General features: G+C 49.7%; 1 protein-coding gene across 1 annotated transcript in view; it reads right to left on the bottom strand.

Moving 5' to 3' along the window:
* LOC138537220 (trypsin-like) overlaps positions 1-21,066 on the bottom strand; it is a 154,501-nt gene that overhangs the window by 125,114 nt on the left and 8,321 nt on the right. The window contains exons 2-3 of the mRNA XM_069641441.1: positions 3,149-3,202; positions 3,052-3,065 (exon numbers count right to left, since the gene is read on the bottom strand). Of these exons, the coding sequence (XP_069497542.1) occupies positions 3,052-3,065; positions 3,149-3,202 (68 nt within the window). The remainder of the gene's footprint in view (positions 1-3,051; positions 3,066-3,148; positions 3,203-21,066) is intronic.

Raw genomic sequence — 21,066 nt, forward strand, 5'->3', positions numbered from 1 at the left:
TGATCTGTGGTATTAGTGGATAGAGAGGCATTTTGGTGCAGCCATTCCAGTCATTCCTCAGTTTGGTATGACTTTTTTTTTTATCTGGGCATTTCTGATAAAGTAGTCCTACTAAGTGTAATTACCTGGCTAGACTGGCATTTGGGTTCTGCCAGTCTAGCCATTTCTTACTGCGGCACTGTGTATTTTTATGGGTCTCTGTGATAAAACTATATGATATGGTATGATGAGTCTGTTTTTAGGCACGATAAGACAAAGGAAGGAAAATCGAGGGAGGACAAGACAAATGATCTTACTAAGCCGTGTGTCATTCAGATCGTGCAAGTGCGAGAACGAGAAGTGCAAGGGGAAAGGGAAGGGGGAAGTGCAAGGGAGGGGAGAGGGGAAAACAGGGCAGCGCCGCTCTGGGTAGTGCAAGGAGAACAAGGGACTGTAGGGGTACATTTATAGCCCCTAACTGTGCGATAGGCCCGGAGGCAGTGAACGGTGACTGATCAAGAAGGAGCCTGGACTCAGTGAGACTGAGGGTAGCCAAGCAACAAGATGGCACAGCAGACAGGTAGGTCAGGTAGGTCAGCAGGGGAGCGAGATAGAGAAAGCAGAGGAGACAAGGAACATTTTGAGCTGCTTCCGGAACTTCAGGTGTCCCAGCTCAAGTTTGGGAGGTGCAGGGAGGCCATTCCAGAGGGAGGAACCTGCACAGGAGAGGGATCTACCCACCACTCTCTGCCTGGAGAAGCATCTAACCCTTAGGGCTCGAGGAGTAAGGTATTTTGGAAGAGAGTGTTGGATGTAGTGTGGATCCAAGCCCCAGAAAGCCTTGTGGACAATGCAAAGGGTCTTGAACTTGATCCTTGCAGCCACCCGGGGCCAATGGAGAGATTTCATGGCTGGAGAGATAAGTTCCCTGGGCTTGAGGCCAAGGATAAGTCTTGCAGTCCTGTTCTGGATTAGTTGCAAGGGGCAGAGAGTAGAGGAAGGCAGATTGAGAAAATGGCTCTGGAGACAGTGAGCTTCTGGGGGAAAGTGAGAAAGGGAAGAGTCCCTTTGAGGATGTGCAGCTGGTAGTGGGACTTCTTGGCGACGTCCGAGATGTGAGGCGAGAAAGAGAGAGTGGAGTTGAAGATAACACCAGGAATGAGCGAGAGAGGCGAGTAGGATGAGGGGAGCCTGAAAGAAAGCTGAATGTCATCCACATAACACTGAAAGCTAGAGGACAGATCAGTGTCATGACCCTTGCCCCTGGTCCTCACTGGCAAATCAGCTTTCCAGTTAAGGCCAGGTCAAAGGCCTTAAAACCTCATCCAAGACTCTCTTGGAGTCAGTCCTGGCACCTTTAGTGCCAGGCTCATAACAATCATAAAGACCAACATTAGAATGGGACTATTTACTTGGGACTATTTAATTTGGGGGGGTTCAGCCAACATGGAGGCACACACATAGCTCAGTTACAAGGAACTGAGCTATGTGGTCTAGTCTTTTGGGTGTGGCAGGCCTGGGACTACTTTACCTTGACTACTTTGGGTGTGGCAGGCCTGGGACTATTTTACCTGGACTACTTTACCTGAGACTATTTAAACTGCACCCAAACAGCAGAACATGCTTTGCGTTATTCTGCTGTGGGCAGCGTAACGCTCACCGTGTCCAGTTCTTTGATGCAAGCTTACCTGAAACCAAGGACCTTCAGAGAGAGAAAGAACACTACGAAACTTACCTGGAACAGTATCCTGTCTTCAATCCATCGCCGACTTCAGTTCCACTCACCTGAAGGTACGAACTCCATCATCTGGTACCGCATGCATCCTGGAATACCATAACCTGGAAAGAGGAGAAAGAAAGACAGCATTAGTAAGCGTTTACTCACGTTTCCTCCCGAATGAAGAAAGCCACACAATTCTTACCTGGGTAGTCATCTCCTGGTCAGTATCATTGCTGGAACATTACGGCCCTCGGCGAGGAACATCGCAACCTGCAAGGAGAGAAAAGACACAGGTTAGCAATATAAAAGGCGAACAGCGCCGCGCATCACGCACACCGCGCTTTCGCCTACCGGCCCATGCTCATCTTCAAACTGCATGACAACACCAAAATACCTTTCCATACCTAAAAGGAAAGAAGCAAGACATTAGTATTTGAACTAAGAGGAACATAAGGACTGCATATAAAGACTGTAAAGCAGCAAACCTATGGTGTCGCAGCAGGCCTGGATTCCCACAGGGGGGGCTTGCACCAGTGAAGTAACTTGGTCGCTGCTCACCCCCCACATCTACGCACCCCTGCCACGAGGAGCAGGACGGAGAATTTACCTATTACAATATTAAGGTGAGGAGAGGGCCCAAGGGGGGTGAAGGAGTTGAGGCCAAGGGAGGTGGGAAAACATAAAGACAATCTGGTATTGAATCCAGCTCTCCTATATTGCAGACCCATCTTTAACCAGAGGCCTTACCAAGGGGCCGGGAGAGGGTTTAAGAGTGCAAATCATCCAACCAGGGCTGGGTGGCGTCCCCATGGATACCAGGTGAGCGTAACAGAACGCAAAACCCCAATAATATTATCCACCTGGGCGTCATGGAGACTTCAGAGACGGCCCGGTTAGTTCAGTTGTTGGGACAATTACGCACTGAAGTACATTCAGCCAGGCAAGAAACCAACACTCTTAGGAGGGATTTGATTGTTACTAAGGATAGTACCGACGAAATAAGTAGACAATTGCTCCAATCACAGGCAGGACAGACCCCATTGCCTGGTAACATTCTGCCAGCACCTGTACCAACTTCTTCCACCCAAGAAGTATGCAACGTTCATGAACCAGTGTCGTTTTCATTTCCTTTGCAGACCTGGGGCTTTTCCTAACGACCAAGCGCGGGTTGCTTTTGTCTTGTCATATCTGAGTGGCAGTGCAGCGGATTGGTCGGTACCATTGGTAAGTCAGGATAACCCGTTGTTACATGATTTTGGGGGTTTCCAGATGGAAATGGAAATACTCTTTGCTCGTCATACCCAAGGCCAAAACACTCACTCACCGTGTCCAGTTCTTTGATGCAAGCTTACCTGAACCCAAGGATCTGCAGAGAGAGAAAGAACACTACAAAACTTTCCTGGAACAGTATCCTGTCTTCAATCCATCACCGACTTCAGTTCCACTCACCTGAAGGTACGAACTCCATCATTCGGCACCTCATGCATCCTGGAATACCATAACCTGGAAAGAGGTGAAAGAAAGACAGCATTAGTAAGCGTTTACTAACGTTTCCTCCCGAATGAAGAAAGCCACACAATTCTTACCTGGGTAGTCATCTCCTTGTCAGTATCATTGCTGGAACATTACAGTGCTCGGTGAGGAACATTGCAACCTGTAAGGAGAGAAAAGACGCGGGTTAGCAATATAAAAGGCGAAACAGCACAGCACATTGCGCATTACTCACCGGACAGCATCGCGCACACCACGCTTTCGCCTACTGGCCCATTCTCATCTTCAAACTGCATGATAACACCAAAATACCTTTCCATACCTAAAAGGAAAGAAGTAAAACATTATTATTCGAACTAAGAGGAACATAAGAACTGCATATAAAGACTGTAAAGCAGCAAATCTACGGAGTTGCAGCAGGCCTGGATTCCCAAAGGGCGGGCTTGCACCAGTGAAATAACTTGGTTGCTGCATCTACACGCCCCTGCCACGAGGAGTGGAAAATCCACCTTTTACAATATTAAGGTGAGGAGAGAGCCCAAGGGGGAGGAAGGAGTTGAGGCCAAGGGAGGTGGGAAAACATAAGGACAATCTGGTATTGAATCCAGTTTTCCTATATTGCAGACCCATCTTTAACCAGAGGCCTTACCAAGGGACCGGGAGAGGGTTCGAGAGTGCAAATCATCCAACCAGGGCTGGGTGGCGTCCCTGTGGATACCAGTTGAGCGTAACAATTAGGTGGGCCAAAGGGGCCAAGTAGAGGTTAATAAACCAGGGTGACAGGATAGAGCCCTGGGGAACGCCACAGGTAGAGAGAGATGGCAGAGTGAAAGGGACCAAGTTGGACCTGGGAGAGGCGGTCCAAGAGGAAGGAGGTCAGCCACTCCAGGGCCTGATCCATGATATCCATGTTCTCACAGTGTCAATTGATCTGGATGGTGTAGTTGACCATGTCGAAAGCAGAAGAAAGTTCAAGAAGCATGAGGACAGAAGGAATGCTGGAATCAAGGTTAGAGATCAGATCTTCACAGGTGTTCAGGAGAGCAGTTTCCGTGCCTCTGGCAGCTCCTAAGCCAGATTGACAGTCATGGAGACAACCAACAGATTAATTATGGAGAGTAAGCTGGAGATGGCTAGCTTTTCCAAGAGTTTGGGAGAAGGGAAAGTTCCAGTGGAAAAAGAATGATTACAGAAATCGGCCAAGGCTGGAGCAAGGGTGTTAATATGGTCTTTGAAAGTTTTGGAGAAGCGGGCAAGGACCTGTTTCGATGACACTTCCATAGATGGGACTTGTCTAGAAACCTTGTCAGGTGTTAAAGAGATAGAGGAGAAAGGAGGTGAAGAGGGAGAGATGACCAAAGGGGGGGCGAGAGAAGAAGAGGGAGAGGGAGAGGAGATAGTGGACAAGATGTCCTGAGTTTTAGCAGAGAAGCAAGAGGCCAAAGCCATACAGAGGGCTTGTTGATGCAACAGGAGCGGTAGAGACCGCAACAGGATTGGCCAGTCTCTTGCAGATTTTAAAGAGCTGGGCAGTGTTGTCAGAGGCCGCAGAGACGCTGGCTTGAATGTGTGCTCTCTTCTTGATGAGTCTTATTGCTTTGACTGGCTTTTGGTGCAACCAGTCTAGGTATGTCTACATTGTGAAGCGGCCAATTGGACATGTTTTAATTGTGGCATGGCATTTTTAATAGCAAAGTATTAATGTCAATGTGCACTGTTGGTGACTTGCATGTATTGGATTGGTGTTACCCTACAAAACAATAGCAAACACTGTGGCTTTTTAGCCAATATTTCTCAGAAAGTGTGCAATATATTGCATTAAAACACATATTTATATCTTTCTCCTAGTGCAGTGTGCGGCATACCGCTTCAGCTGCACATTTCTGTGTATTGCGCAAGCGTGGTAATCTAGGCCGGACCAGAGTGTGGCGCCACCTGTGATTTGTTGCTGAGTTGGTGGGGGGAGCTCTCAGCATGGCTTGCAGGGGGGCCCCCAGATCTGGTGTTACGCCACTGACTCTACCTCTATCACTGCACTTGTGTTCTTTTATACCTAGTGTGCCTCTCCATGCAGCCCCTCCCCCTCCTCTCCCACTACATGTCTCATGCACTTATCACTATCAGAATGCTGTCAGGTACGTATGATGGACTCATTGGGCCTCATTACGGGACCGGCCCCCTTCATTCCGGGAGTGCAGATACGAGGTTCCCTTTGCGGGACACGGACCAGACGTCTGGTAAAACCAGACGTCTTTTCCCAGTCCCATGAGGGGAAGACAGAGGTAACAACGGGACACTTGTAATGTGCTCGTTGTTACCTCCATCCCCATTCCCATTGAGCCCTATGGGGGCTCAAATGGGAATGGGGAATGGTTCCTGCAAGGAGGAATTACTGGGTCCTCCTATGTCGGAATGACCCGGTTATTCCTCATTACAGGTACCCTGTAATGGAGCCCGGTTTGGAGGCAGCCATGGAGCTAATAGCTCCATGGCTGCCTCCAAACTCATAATGAGGCCCATTGCCTCATTCGTCTCACCCTACCGTACCCACTCCCCTTTCTCATCTTTATATGCACAGCTCTTGCATTATTGAAACGACCGTCAGGCACGTATAATCATTTTTGTCATATGTTGTTTTCAATTTGTATTCCTCTTTGTTCTATGTTGTACCTCCAAATACATAGCACTTGCCCATTCTGATTGTTCCAATGCCTATTAAGAATGCCAATTTCTGTTTGCTTATCTACTCTCCCTCCCTGCTTTGGAGTGCTTTGAAACGATTGTTAAGTGTATAGGTACTATATAAAGGACCAATAAATAAATAAATAAATGTTTAGTTTTGGCTATTTGGGGGAGCGTTAAGTGCCATCTATAGAGACAAAACTTTTGGCATAGGAGTACAGAAAAGAGGTTGATGGAATATGAAGAGGGATATCCTGCCTGTGCGTGTTGTTTGGATTTCTGCCCACACATTGACCACCCAAAGTCCAGCTATTCCCATGGAGATTTCACCCACTTCCTGCCCCTTCCTGCCAAAAAAACACACCCTCCTGAATTCTCTCTGATCTATCTCTATTGGGCAGTAACATCTAGCTGTGTTGTTTTATGGGCTGCCTTTGCTACTTCTAAGCAGTCTTTAGAAAGGTAATTGTTTAATTGCAGTTATAAATTAGTTTCTGATGTAATAACAATGGAGGGCATTACGTCCTTGGCAGTAAGGGGTTAAAGGTGCCGGTAAAGGTGCCAGAGCCGTCAACCCCTTACCCCCCCAAATTACAAGTCTGCTTGTGGGAACCCTATAAGGACACCTGGTAAAACCAAGCGTCCTTAGCAGGTCCGGCGAGCAGACCAGGATGCTAACAACGGGTCCGTTATTGTCATCCTCCCCATTCCCATTGAGCCCTATGGGGGCCCAAATGGGAATGGGGATGTACCGGGTCCGGGTTCCTTGAATGAGGAATTACCAGGCCCTCCAAGGTCGGAATGACCCGGTAATTCCTCATTCAAGGAACCCGCACCCGGTACCCGGTTTGGGGGTAGCCATGCCCCTAATAGCGGCATGGTTACCTCCATACTCGGAATGACACCCAATGTCTTAACACAGTCTGACTTCAGCCACTTGACCTTTAAGCAATATGTGTGTCCCTACATCTGTCCATTGCATTGAATTCCTGTTACAAACACGCAGTGGCAAAGTCAACAGTTTTGGATCGTTTATAGGCATGCAATAGCCATTTGCCAGGCAATGCAATCATATGTCTATCAACTCACATTAGTTGCTGTCTGTTGCAATATCATGGCCAGAAAGTACCAACATGGCAATGCTAATCCCATGCCTGCACAAAAGTCATCAATGTTGGCTATTCCGATGCATGTTAAAAAGGTGATTCACCTTCTGAGGCAGAGGCCACATTGTAATCACTTAAAGTGAAATGGGTTTGCATTTGGGCTACCACCTTATACATGATAGCTTTAACTATGGTACAGATGACTAGTTGAAGTGTTTTTGTCTCGCATTTGTTTCTTTTATGGCATTGTTGCTTCTGAGGGGAAAACATACAGTTTTGTTATTTGAAGAATAGTTTTATGTGGTGTATTTTGGTTGGAGACATGATCTTTCTGCTCTGTCCCTGGAGGAGTTCCGTGGCTGTAATGCGTTGCTTGGCAAGGTGATGTCCTGGAACTTTCTGCACATTTTTGTTTGGGTAAAATAACAGAACGGGTGTGAACGAGAATGTTGTGGGCCATTGTTGCCCTGCCTTGGTAGGTTCTTGTTTAATGATTGGCAATGGGTGATTGAGTCTTACTTTTGGAAATCAAGAAGCTCATTAAAGGGAGAGAGAAAAAAAGATGTTTGCCTTAATAGAATATAAAATAAGATAATAACAAAATATTTATACAAATATATAAACATAAAACGATAACGAGATAACAACAAAATACTTAACAAGGTAACATTTGCAATTTCCCCTTGACTTGCATCACTAATTTTGACACATGAAACCTGCATCATAACTTTGACACATATAAATGTTCTCCAGCATTGCGCAGATATTACAAGACAGTGTTAGCTGTTCAGTCTACATATTCCCTCAGGTATGAAGTCCTGCAACATTCTCTCCTTGGCCGACCACAGTCCTCTCTATTGCTGACTCCAACTTCTTTTTATTACATTGGTTATTCCTACAGCAGCAAACTCTGTTTTTGCTCCAGACTTTACCATACAAAGTTCTAACAGACCTTGGCTTCATTCTAATCGTGTGCATATATCCTTTGAATTCCTTAAAAGTTTCAAAAACTGAAAATACACTTGCATTCATTCCATCCACTGCATGCACAGCTTCCTCACCAATGGGGTCTAATTTTATTTTTAATCTCTTTTGATGAGAACATGCTCAATAAAGAAAGGCTCCCTTTATCGGACACATATACCTTCCCCTTTTGCAACTCTGTCTTCAAACTGCATTGTAGTCCAAAATCAACCTAGTAAATCAATACATTTCCCACCATATGCCACTGACCTGATATCTACCTCATTGAGATGATATTTCTTATGTATCTTACACTCACAAATTTTTGTTTGGCATTGAAATGTATTTTGCACCCAAATCTATAACCATTTCAAATTCTACACCTTGTATCTTAATTGTTGACATTAGTTTCTCTGCTACAGCATCCTCATCAAAAATGATGTTTATTAATTATTCTTCTATGAGATAGGCACACTCTTCAGAATCATCACACAGCTCATCTACACATTCTACATTGATACCTTACCGCAACACTTATGATGAGGCCCAATGATCTCAATTGGTCTCCCTCATTTGGGCTTGGACCCTGTCAAGAAATCGAAGACTTTTTGATTGTACGATGAATTTTGCTTGAACCGTCTCAAGACCACTTCGATTCACTTCATTTCTCATTCTCGGTTTCTACTTTTCCTTTTATCACTTTTAGCTGGACACCTTACAGAGACCTTTGATTGAGCATACTTGCTGTGCCGGACCACTCTGTCATAGGTGTTTTATCTTTCCTCTCTTTGTTCAAACAACCATCAACAATTCAGCTTGCCTCACGTATTACATCACACACTTTATACATATTGCTTTTTGCGCTCTTTATACAATGTTGCAGCTTGTAACCTTGACTTCAACATGGAACGGTCTTGCGTCGGTTTCTCCAACTCACCGCCTCTCTTGATATTTCTGGTGCTGCTTGTAATCTTGGCACCAAGGACTGTACCACTGCGGCTGCTGTTCCTTCCCGACTCAATCAGCTATGTAGGAAGGCCCCGGGTATCTCCGACACACAATGCAGGATTCTTCAGTCCTGTTTCTCAGCCTTATGCTATTCAGTCCGGAGGACTCTGGAAAGTAACAGTTTTCTGTCGGAAAGGTCAAGGGTACCCTTTCTGATACATCCTTCTTGGTTTGACGTCTTTCTCCCTACATTCAGCTGCCGTCTTGAAAACACTGTTCCTTCGCATGATTTTCATCACTCAAAGTGTGCTCTCATGCTCCGCCTTTTGTCCATGTGAGGAAGTTTAATGGTAGTCAGATGTGAATGATTACCATTGATTGCCTGAATTTGGTAGTGGGACATGTCAAGTACAATGCGGCCAGTCCATGTGAAAGTGTTTGTGTAGGAAAAGGGGGGGTAGAGTTGCTATGTATCTTACCGGGTAGGATGGGGTAAATGTGTTAATGTGTTACAGGGAGGGGGATACTGCATTTCACCATCAGGTGTCCCACTCCCACTCGTCGAAGACCCCTCACCCAGGTGATCCTTCCGCACTGGTCCACCTCCATGAACTTTATCCAAAATTGATGGCTGTGTCCTGGCCCCCAGGATGACAGATCCCCGGGAACTAGTGGTTTAGACCCCTTCTGATTTCACACATATCCCAATGGAATGTAACACCTTTCTTCAGTAGTTGTCTCATGTTCACCGACTTTGTAGCCAGACCTGGAATAAATTTAGAATAGTACTCTGCCATTCCTAAAAATTAAACTACTTGTGCTTTATCACTCGGACTAGAAAAGTTCAGAATGCTATTTACAAGCTCCACCTTTAGTCTGAGACATCCTCAGAGATCTCACGGCCTAGGTACTGTATTACAGTTCTGTGAAATGTACACTTTGCTTTGCTAAGTGTTAAAACATATTCCAGACAAATATCTAGAACTTTCTTCAATCTCTTATCACGTTCCCCCTAGTTTTCAGCATATATTAGTACATCATCCCGGAAACACAGTACTCCTAGGATATCATGAAATAAATGATACATAACCCATTGGAAAACTGCTGCAGCAGACACTAGACCAATTGGAATGCATTTACATTGGAACAATCCCTCCGGTGCAACAAATGCTGTGATGTTCCTGGAGTCTGGACTATTTGGTGATATGCAGACCTCAAATCTAATGTGCTCATAATCTTGTCTCCTGTAATAGTGCCCAACATCTCTGTAATATTTGATAATGGATGTCTGTCCAGTATAACAGAGCAATTTACTGACCACAAATCAATACAAAGCCTTAGTTTTCCATTGAGATTGTGTACAATTACAAGGGGAGAAACCCATTTGAAGAGTCTGGCCGCTCAATCAGTCCATTCCTCTCCATTTCTTCAAGTGCTTTCTGAACAGTAAGTCTGAGATTTATGGGAAATGATCGTGCTTTCGGCACTACAGGAACAGATCCTGGCTTCATTCTAATCGTGTGCATATATCCTTTGAATTCCTTAAAAGTTTCAAAAACTGAAAATACACTTGCATTCATTCCATCCACTGCATGCACAGCTTCCTCACCAATGGGGTCTAATTTTATTTTTAATCTCTTTTGATGAGAACATGCTCAATAAAGAAAGGCTCCCTTTATCGGACACATATACCTTCCCCTTTTGCAACTCTGTCTTCAAACTGCATTGTAGTCCAAAATCAACCTAGTAAATCAATACATTTCCCACCATATGCCACTGACCTGATATCTACCTCATTGAGATGATATTTCTTATGTATCTTACACTCACAAATTTTTGTTTGGCATTGAAATGTATTTTGCACCCAAATCTATAACCATTTCAAATTCTACACCTTGTATCTTAATTGTTGACATTAGTTTCTCTGCTACAGCATCCTCATCAAAAATGATGTTTATTAATTATTCTTCTATGAGATAGGCACACTCTTCAGAATCATCACACAGCTCATCTACACATTCTACATTCTCTTTGTCCAGCAACAGTTCATAAAATGACCTCTCCTGTGAAATTTCTTTCATTAGGCTTTGACTCCAGCAGGGTAATTCATAGAATTCAGCGCACAAGTAGCGCACGCGGCTGGCGCACAGCGTGCACGTGCGATAGTCTGCGCCAGCCGCGTGCGCCAAAACCGAATCCGGCGCACAGCGTATTCATGGATTTTAGGCTCCCAAACCAGCCGTGGCGCAGAGTATCGCAGCGACCCTGCAGCAGCGCCAGTAACGCCCCCAAGAACGCCCTCGCGCAAGGAAAAGCCATCAAAATCGCTAAATCATCGCAAAGGGCTGCGCTAACCCTGGACCAGTTTACAGGGCTGCCAAACAAGGAACGCAAAGCGGGTAACGTGCATATCAGGGGTACGCGTGAAGTTATACACGCGATTAGCCAGGGTACGTGTATTACAGGGGTATGCGGGAAGTTTAACATGCGATTAGCCAGGGTACGTGTATTACAGGGGTACGCGGGAAGTTCAACACGCGATTAGCCAGGGAACGTGTATTACAGGGGTACGCGTGAAGTAGAACACGCGATAGGCCAGGGAACGTGTATTACAGGGGTACGCGGGAATCATCACACGCGAACAGCCAGGGTGCGTGTATTAAAGGGGTAGCGGGAAGTTCAACACGCGATTGGCCAGGGTACGTGTATTACAGGGGTACGCGTGAAGTAGAACACGCGATAGGCCAGGGAACGTGTATTACAGGGGTATGCGGGAATTATCACACGCGAACAGCCAGGGTGCGTGTATAACAGGGGTAGCGGGAAGTTCAACACGCGATTGGCCAGGGAACGTGTATTACAGGGGTACGCGTGAAGTAGAACACGCGATAGGCCAGGGAACGTGTATCACAGGGGTACGCGGGAATTATCACACGCGAACAGCCAGGGTGCGTGTATTACAGGGGTAGCGGGAAGTTCAACACGCGATTGGCCAGGGAACGTGTATTACAGGGGTACGCGTGAAGTAGAACACGCGATTGGCCAGGGTACGTGTATCACAGGGGTGCATGGGAATTATCACACGCGAATAGGCTGGGTGGGCCCTCACAGGTGTACCCTGTACACCCTCCACGGCCCCTGCAGGCAGCCCACAAAACAGGGGACTACCCTGCACACCTGATCATGTCCCCCTGCACCCCCATCCACCAGGGGCACCCTCCACCAGGCCCCCACCCATGTCTCCCACCACCCCCACCCCCCAGCAGTGCAGGGGCACCTGCCATCAGGCCCCCACCCATGTCTCCCACCACCCCCACCCCCCATCCACCAGGGGCACCCTCCACCAGGCCCCCACCCATGTCTCCCACCACCCCCACCCCCCAGCAGTGCAGGGGCACCTGCCATCAGGCCCCCACCCATGTCTCCCACCACCCCCACCCCCCATCCACCAGGGGCACCCTCCACCAGGCCCCCACCCATGTCTCCCACCACCCCCACCCACCAGCACTGTGGGGCACGTGGCCAGCAGGCAGTCAGGCAGCAGCAGATGGCAGGTGGGAGCGTGCTCAGGGCTCTGGGGGACTGTAATTCGGCCTCCTGGCCAGGAGCGTGGTCTTTCGTGTTTGGACGCGTGGACAGCCTGATAGGGAGTGATTTAGCACGTGAAAACCCCACACTCAGCGAATCGCGCGAAAACCCGTCACCAGCATATGTGCGTCTATAGTTACCTGCACGTGCAGTGTCAAAGCGTGTGATTGGTGAAAATGGATCTACACGCAGGAGTGACAAAGCGTGTGATTGGTGAAAATTGATCTACACGCAGGAGTGACAAAGCGTGTGATTGGTGAAAAGTGAGCTACACGCAGGAGTGTCAAAGCGTGTGATTGGTGAAAAAGGATCCACACGCAGAAGTGACAAAGCGTGTGATTGGTGAACATGGGCCAAGCACGTACACGCCGTAAGTGACGCTGTACGTGTGGGCCTGTATATAAGGTAGTGTTGAACACCATTTCCTTGTACGTGCTTTTCGTGGAGAGCGAGTGGGTGAATTCTGTACTTCTTGTCGTTTCACACGCGATTTACTTCACGGCGTTTCCAGTTCGTACTCCCTGTTACCTCTGACAGCTTTTTCTCTTTTTCCTCTTGTACTGGTTTACCTGGGCCTGTTCCCTCAAACAGTGTCCCCTTCTACTGTTGTCCTGTCTCCTCAGACAGCGTACACATCTTCTTTTGGCGGGGGTGTTGCCAACCAAACGCGCTCATTTTTCACGCTCTTTTACCTGGCAGACGGTGAGTCACGCACGTATCTAACTTCTGTGCTTGCCCCGTGTGTAGCCTACCCCTTCAGAGGTCATTCTAGGCTGCGTGTGACACGCATACGTTCATTGTGTTACTGGATGCCACAGCGTAGTGCAGGGTTTTCCATCAGCACACGTGGTCTAGGAGGGGTATTGTGCACGTTCCTTAACTTTTCTGGGGTGCCTGTGCGTTGCGTGACCCGTCATCTTTCCCCAGGGGTGTCATATAGCCTTGCCACTGCACTAGGGTACGAATACCATCTGGTACCCAACCCCTTTGACACCCAATTGCCCAGGACAATTGTGCACACCGACTCCCATACGCACAATAACATCAGTGCCATGGTTGGGAGGCGTGCAAGCCGTAAGGGTGGCAAAGGTGGCCGAGCCACACGTGGTGGCCGTGGAGGATCCACTAGGGGACGTGGTTGTGACTTGCAGGGTGCCCCTGTCCCCCCCAGTCTGGAGGACCAGTCAGGGACACCCATGCCCCCCCCCCCCAGTTGAGGGTCATGTGGCTGATACCAACCCTGATCAGCCCTTGTTGGACCAGCCCATTGTGGCAGCAGACCTGTCCGAGGGTGATCCCATCGCTGACATCCAGGTCAGCAGGTCCACTGCACGTGCACCGGTGCACATTGGTGTCATCAGGGCACGCGCATCTATGCCAGATAGGTCATCTGCTGGCCCCCGTATCCAGGGTGTGGCTACATCCACCCCACCTCTCATACACCCTGCCAAGACTGTGTCGGTCCTAGTTCATGCACCTCAGATCAGGCCTGACCCCATCCCACTACCCCCAATGCCTGCACCTACTCCCATGCTGAGTGTGCAATCCCACACACCCAGTACTGAGTCCACCACGGCTCCTGCCCCTAGTGTCCACAGCGGCGTAGGACACTCTGGATCCCCACCCCCTTCCAAGCGCAAGAGGAAGAGTGCACGTCCGGCACAGGCTGATTCCCCAGGCACGGCTGCACAGTCCGGCCCATCAAGGAAGCCAAGCTTCACAGACGCCGAACTGAATGCACTTGTTCAGTATGTGTCAGATCATGATAGGGAAATGGTCATCGTTGCAGGGTCCAAGACCACACATGCCAGACGCCAGGCACACTGGCAGACCATTGCTGACAGAATAAGTGCCCTTGGAGTAGTGAGGCGCACAGCTAGTGATTGCCAGAAGCGCTGGAATGACCTTAAGCGCAGGGCAAAGGATAAGCTGGCCTCAAGTCATGCCGCAACCTTGGTGACTGGAGGTGGGTCCCCAGCACAGGAAATAGAACTCACACCACACAAGTCCGTAGCTGGATCCTACGTCACCGAGGGACAACTCCAAGGTGTGGGAGATCTCCCTGATTACGAGGCATCATCCGGTGAGTGCACATGCATGTGTGTATTATCCATGTGCATGGTGTGTGTGTGAAGCATCCATGTTGGGTGCCTGTCAAGGGGGTGTGTGGCAGAGTAGATAGTGGCACCCATGTGCCTCATCCAGTATGTTCAGTGCAACACCATCTGCCCACAGCACTATCCCAACTGGCAACAGTGCACATATGGCCCTACACCATGGAAGTTGCCCTTGAATTGTCATTTTGTCACTACATTGTTGCTCATACTCCCCTGTCTATTTATCTGATGTCTTACATACCATTCCTATACTTTCCCCCAGCCAATCAAGTTTCATCTTCACATGCCTGACATGCAATGATACCACATGCTAATGCGTCCTCTGTATATAAATGCCAACCAACATGCTGTCATACTGTGGATGTTGCCTTGACATCCACCTCCTACCTGTGTGCTTTGGTACCGTCTGGTTTCGAGCCCCATTCCCTCACACTCCATGCTGCTCTTCATGGTCTATCTTCTCTGACTTCTACAGTTCAGACCATCGTGCCCTACTCACGACACCTGCTTGCTAACAGTCAAATGAGGGCACCCTGCCCTCCAATGCGACCCACCCTATTGCTGACAAGTGCATCTGAGCCTACTCAAAGCCAACTCTCACTGACATCTGCTCATACATGCCTTTGCCTGTCCCATAGACCTTTCACATGGTCCCTGTCCTCTCTCCTTGCTCCTCTTCCACCATCAATGGTGGGACCCGTTGGGGTGTACTCCTGGCCTCCTTCCAATCCTCAGAGGCCACAATTGATGTGCATGGTAATGGGAGCATCTCAGTCCAAGGCCCTTAGGCCAACCTCATTCTCCTTGAGAAATGCTAGCCACATCTCATCAACTTCCTTACCTCTCCTGCTGTCCCCCCTCCTCTCTCCTCATCAATCCTGCACTGCCTCCCTGCACCCTCCCATGATCCTTCTCCGCCTCCCACTCCAACTCCTACACATGCTGCACCTCTGATCTCTAGCACTCCCCGTAAGTCCTCCAAGGCTGTCAACCTCCTCCACAATTACACTCCTTTCACTGCGGCTGCATCAGGCATTCCTCCGATATCTGTCACTTACATGAGGTTATGCACCTTGACATCCTTGGTCTCATGGAAACATGTCTGACGGCCAGCTCTGTCTGCATCCTTCACACACTCCTACCTGATGTTCAGGAGACCCTCTCCTTTGCCCGCCACTACTGTGCAGGGGGTGTGTGCCCTTGGCTTCCCTGAGGGTATTCCTGCCACTGTCACTCCTACTTAGACCTACTCCACTCTGGAATGGCTTGTGTGACGTCTCTCTCTACCACACCTTGACATTCACAAACTGTGCGTACTGTGTCTGGGAAAACTGGTCAAATGTACTACTTCCTTTCTGAGTGTCCTCACCTCTCCTCCTCACTCATGTCCCCAGACATAGAAATCCTCTTCCTTGTTGCTGTACGCATCCACCTGCATGCTTGTTGACCCCCCCACGTGACCTTTCTGTGACCTCAGCAACTCCCTCTCACCCTCTAGACTCCCGTCTGTCCCTACTCATTCTGCAGGGCACACTCTTGATGCTCTGATCTCATCTGACTTTCCCCTCTCCGTCCATCTCTGCACTCCTCTCTCCTGGAGTGATCACATTCTCCTCTCCTCCCAGCTCACCCTCACCACACCAGAGGCAAAGCCACCCTCACCACTGTCACACACCTTCTTGGTATTCCAACCCATGAAGTGTGTGTCAGTCGAGGCTCATGCTGCCAAAATCTCCCCCCCATCCAGCTCCCCCTTAGGCTCACTCCCATCCTGACAGGGCCCACTCCATGCTCCACTCTATGTCAGGTACACTGGATGTCTTTGCCACGGTCATGACCACCTGTCTGAAGCCCCATGCCAATGCAGAGTCCTGGCATGACTCGGATCATGTGAACCCAGACCACAGGTGCCGGGTGGCAGAGAGGGAATGTCCTGCATCATGCTCATCCTCTGGCAAACTGGCCTGCCACATGCTCCAAAGGCAATAGCGCCTCACCCTTTTCACCAAGATGAGATCCCCAATCCAAGGGCACATATCTGCGGCATGTGACAACTCTGCAGGACAGATAGAAATCTGCAAGGACCTTGCCGAGCCAGATGCAGTGTGTACCTCCCCTGTCCCCTCCGAGCCCACAGCACTGCATGATTGTCTCTGTACCCCTATAGGCCACCCCCCCCAGCACTTGTCTGCGCCTAACACCATCTGCCCTTGACGTTAAGTCCTACTTACCTTGTACAGCACTTCCAGCCGCCACTTCCCCTTGCACATCATTGTGCCACCCACCCCTGCACTTGCGTGACATGAATGACACCAGCACCAGTAGGATTGTTGACTGGCATCCCCTACTGCCCCACCACCCCTCAGTGCTCCGCTGTACCTTCATACATTTCTGGACCGGTGCTTCACGAATGCTATATGATTCCTTTACAGGTGATGGGGAGGTGGAATCTCATTGTTTACTGCATTTTGTTGATGTAGACAAGGCACTGTGCATCGTGGCCAATTTGGACTAGCAGATCCATGTACAACATGTCAACTTATTGATGTGATGATGCAATGTCAGGACCAGAGTGGTAGAAATCCAAAAAAGTTGCCCTCCTCTCCCTCTTCACTTGGTGGCTATGTCACATGCCATGTGTGTGATGGCATGTGCCTTTGACATGGCAATCACCGGCCAATGTGTGATGGCAGTGCTAGGCAGCATGGTGAGCAGGCGTTGCTCTCCAATCTGTACATTGTATGCCCTGAGCCTCCCCTACAGACCCAGTGATGGTGAATGCATAGGAGGTCTCCCAGTCATGTGGGACATGTGTCGTAGAACTACTGCCTCTGTTGTTCATCAGCCCTTGTTGCATGCCATGGTGCTAATGCCTGTTTCCATTTTTCTCTTTCATGTCTTTGCAGGGGACGAAGCACTTGTTGATGCTGGGGATGTGGTGGTTGAGCCGTCCCAGGAGGGCAACCCGGGCCGACCTTCCACAAGTGAGGGACGTGGTGTGTTTGTGGGTGAAAACCCACAAGTGCTGCAGGTCGTGCTGTCGAGGGGTGTCTCTGGGGGTTCCTCCCCCGAGCAGTATTCAGGTGTAGACTCGGAGGATGACACCTATGTGCAGTCGCAGGTGAGTGTTCTTGGGAGAGAATCTCCTCTGTCCGACCCACCTGCAGCCGGGCCATTGCCCTCAATGGGGATGTCAGTGTCGGCAGCTCAGCCTCCGGTGGTTACGGATGCAGGGCCACACCACACAATCTCTGATCCTGTTCCTGGGGCTGCAGATCAGAGAGGGAATGCAGTCCTGCAGCCTGAGGCCTTGCCGGCACAGCAAGGCGCAGTCCGCCTTGCCCCAGGCAGGTGTTGTGCCCGTCAACGTGGTGGCCGTATGCCACCTGGCAATACCGCTTGGGAGCAATCCATCTACGGTATGGCCAACCAACAGGCAGCATCATCCGAGATGATTGCACAGGCCATGGATAGGGTGGCCACTTCCATTGTCCCCCCAGAAAGGCTGATGGAGCGACTGGAGCAGGCTACAGAGTCCATCAGCCAGGCACACAGGGAGGATATGTTGGCGTCCAACAAGGACAGGCGGGCGGCACTGGCGACTCTGCGGGAATCACTTTCCATGGAGTCCCAGCGCCACAGGGAAGGCCTGAGGGAAGAATTCCGTCACCTCAGGTCGACCCTGTTAGAGCTTGAGGCTTCATCCCATAGAAGGACAGAGGAGCAGCTGGAGCGTCTGACACGGACGCTCTCGGCCGAGATGCAGGCAACTCGTGCGGAGGTCAGGTCATCCCGGGAGTTACTGCATGGGGACCTCCGCATGATTATAACCCAGAACCAGAACTACCAGACCCGCCTGCTTACAGCCATGGAGGAGCAAACTCGTGCTTTGCGTGGGCTGCCTCCCATTGTCACACCATCTTCTGAGGCAGCTCCCCCACCTCCTGAGTCAGCTGCAGGGTCTGGCCAGAGCGATAGCGACTCATCTCCCACAACAGAGTAGCCGTGTGGGCCACGAGCCTATGGGGTGTTTTAGTTTCCCATGATCCACACAGGTGGATTGTGGCGTGCATCCTGTCCTCGGACCTCATAGGTGCCCCCCCCCCCCGCCGGCCCTTTCATGGCCATTTTTTCTCAATTTTCTTTTTTCTTTTCCAAGAGTGTTGCCTTGTGTGGGTACCTGGGCATACACTGTATTGTGGCTGGGCACATGCAGGCTTGTCCTGAGTTTGGTTTAGATGCTTGGGTAGCAGACATCCACACCCCTCCTGCTTCCGTTTCCATGGGCTTGCAAAGGGTGTGCCCAAGTGACAGCAAATTACACGGTGACATTGGACTCCCATGAGCTGTTGGCCAGTCCATAGTCAATACTGTGTAGACATTCATAGTGTACATTGTTGTTGCACCTAACTATGCATGATGGTTTGATATGTGCCTCTACTTACATATGTTGCTCATGTTTTGCAGGTATTTCACACAGTTCTTCACACGGGCATACTCTCTGGAGTCAGACTACATGTCGGTAGATGTGCACTGACACTTTTGCGTGGCGCCATCACTGTACATCTGGACGGTGAGGACATACCAGCAGAATCAGGTAATGAGACTACCATTGATTACATGCATTGTGTCTTGTTTGGGTGGGCTTCAGGGTGGGTTGGTGTGTAATTTGATTGAAATTACTCTTACACAGGTGTGTAGTAGTGGCTCCAGCGCGGTTAGCTGTTCAAGTGCGGCTATGTTCCATTTGGGGCACTGCTATTTGTGACACCGGTGTCATGTTGTGATGGCCAGTTTGTTTGCTCTCACATACCATGACATGGTGTCCTCAGTGGCGGGACTGTGAAGGGAATGGGTGACATGGCAATGTTGTCATGTAGTGAATCGCCTGTGGCAATGCATATTTGATTGATGGAGTTGTGTCTTCTCGTTGTGATGCATTGCTGGTGTATGTGTAGGTAGGGGTGCACACATAGTGACACTTCCATGTTAACAATCTCAGGCTGATGTGTATCTGACAGTTTATTGTCGAGTAATTTTGTGACATTGTCAGGTAGTGTCATCATTGATTGTCAGATGGTATGTGCCAGAGCAGTGTGCACTAGCCAGCACTGTGATTCCTAGGTGAAGAAGTTGGCCACCAGTTGCGTACGGGCTGCCACCCCCCGTGCCCTTTCCCCTCCCATGCGCAGCGGGCGTGCATGTGGTTGTGGATGTGGGGGCACCACCATGTCCAGGGGCAGGCCCCGGCGTGTTGCAACGTTATGCAGGACACATGCTGCCACTATGATCCTGCACACTATTCGGGGAGCATATAACAGCTGCCCGCCAGAACGGTCAAGGGAGCGAAAGCGTGACTTCAGCACTCCGAATGTGCGCTCCACTATGCCCCGTGTTGCAATGTGGGCTGTGTTGTACCTTACCTCGGGTGGCGTGGTGGGGTTCCGGATTGGGGTCATCATGTGGGGGCTGATAGGGTAGGCACTGTCCCCTGCGGAGGTGGTGATGGGTATCATTAGTGGTGTTGTGTCATGACCCAGTATCTGACATGCATGCATGTGCAGTGGCATTCATGCTCACCAAGCAGCCATGTATCTCCATGCTGGCCAGCCTCCAGGTCCCGGCATAGTGTAGACATTCTGTAGATGAAGCTGTCGTGGGTGGACCCGGGATAGTTGGCATATACTGATGTGATTATTCCCTTGGCATTGCATACAACTTGCACGTTGATGGAATGCCAGTGCTTGCGGTTTCTATAGATGTGCTCTGTTGCCCTGGGTGGACGTAGAGCCACATGTGTGCAGTCAATTGCACCAAGCACTTTGGGGAATTGAGCCACACCATAGAATTCCTGGATGCACGTCCGCCTTTCTGCATGAGTCCTGGGGAGATATATGTGCCTGCGGACTGATGGCCGTGCAGTGATGATGTTCAAGACCTGGTTTAGGCAGCGTGACTGCGTGGCCTGTGACACACCACCCACTATGGCACTTGTCCGCTGAAAGGATCCAGTGGCCAAGAAGTGCAGTACATTCAGGACCTTCTGCAGGGGGCTGAGTGCTTGGGAGCACAGGGTGGGTGATGTGAGGTCATCCTCCCACTCACTGACCAGGTCCAGTATGATGTGTGCTGGAAACCTGTACCTCCCATACACCTGGTCATCAGGCATCCCGAATAGGCTGGTTCTGGGTGTGAATATTCTGGCCCTGACTCTCCTCCTCCTCCTTTGGTAGCCCACTGCCACTGCTGCTAGGAACGGTATGTTCATCCTGGCATCTGGCTTGTTTATTGATAAGTGCGCAAATTAATGCCTTGTGCGTGTTCTAGGCGAGCGTGTGACCCTCGCACCCCTGGAATCTAGTTCCCACTCCAATAGCGTGTGGAAATTCCCACGCAGCAGGCATACAGGTGCGCTGACGTACTTGCGTGTGTAAGTGCCCGCGCACCCCTGTAATACACGTACATAGGCCAA

This window comes from Ambystoma mexicanum, chromosome 1p (assembly GCF_040938575.1).
Source record: "Ambystoma mexicanum isolate Mex_15411 chromosome 1p, UKY_AmexF1_1, whole genome shotgun sequence".
Taxonomy (NCBI): domain Eukaryota; kingdom Metazoa; phylum Chordata; class Amphibia; order Caudata; family Ambystomatidae; genus Ambystoma; species Ambystoma mexicanum.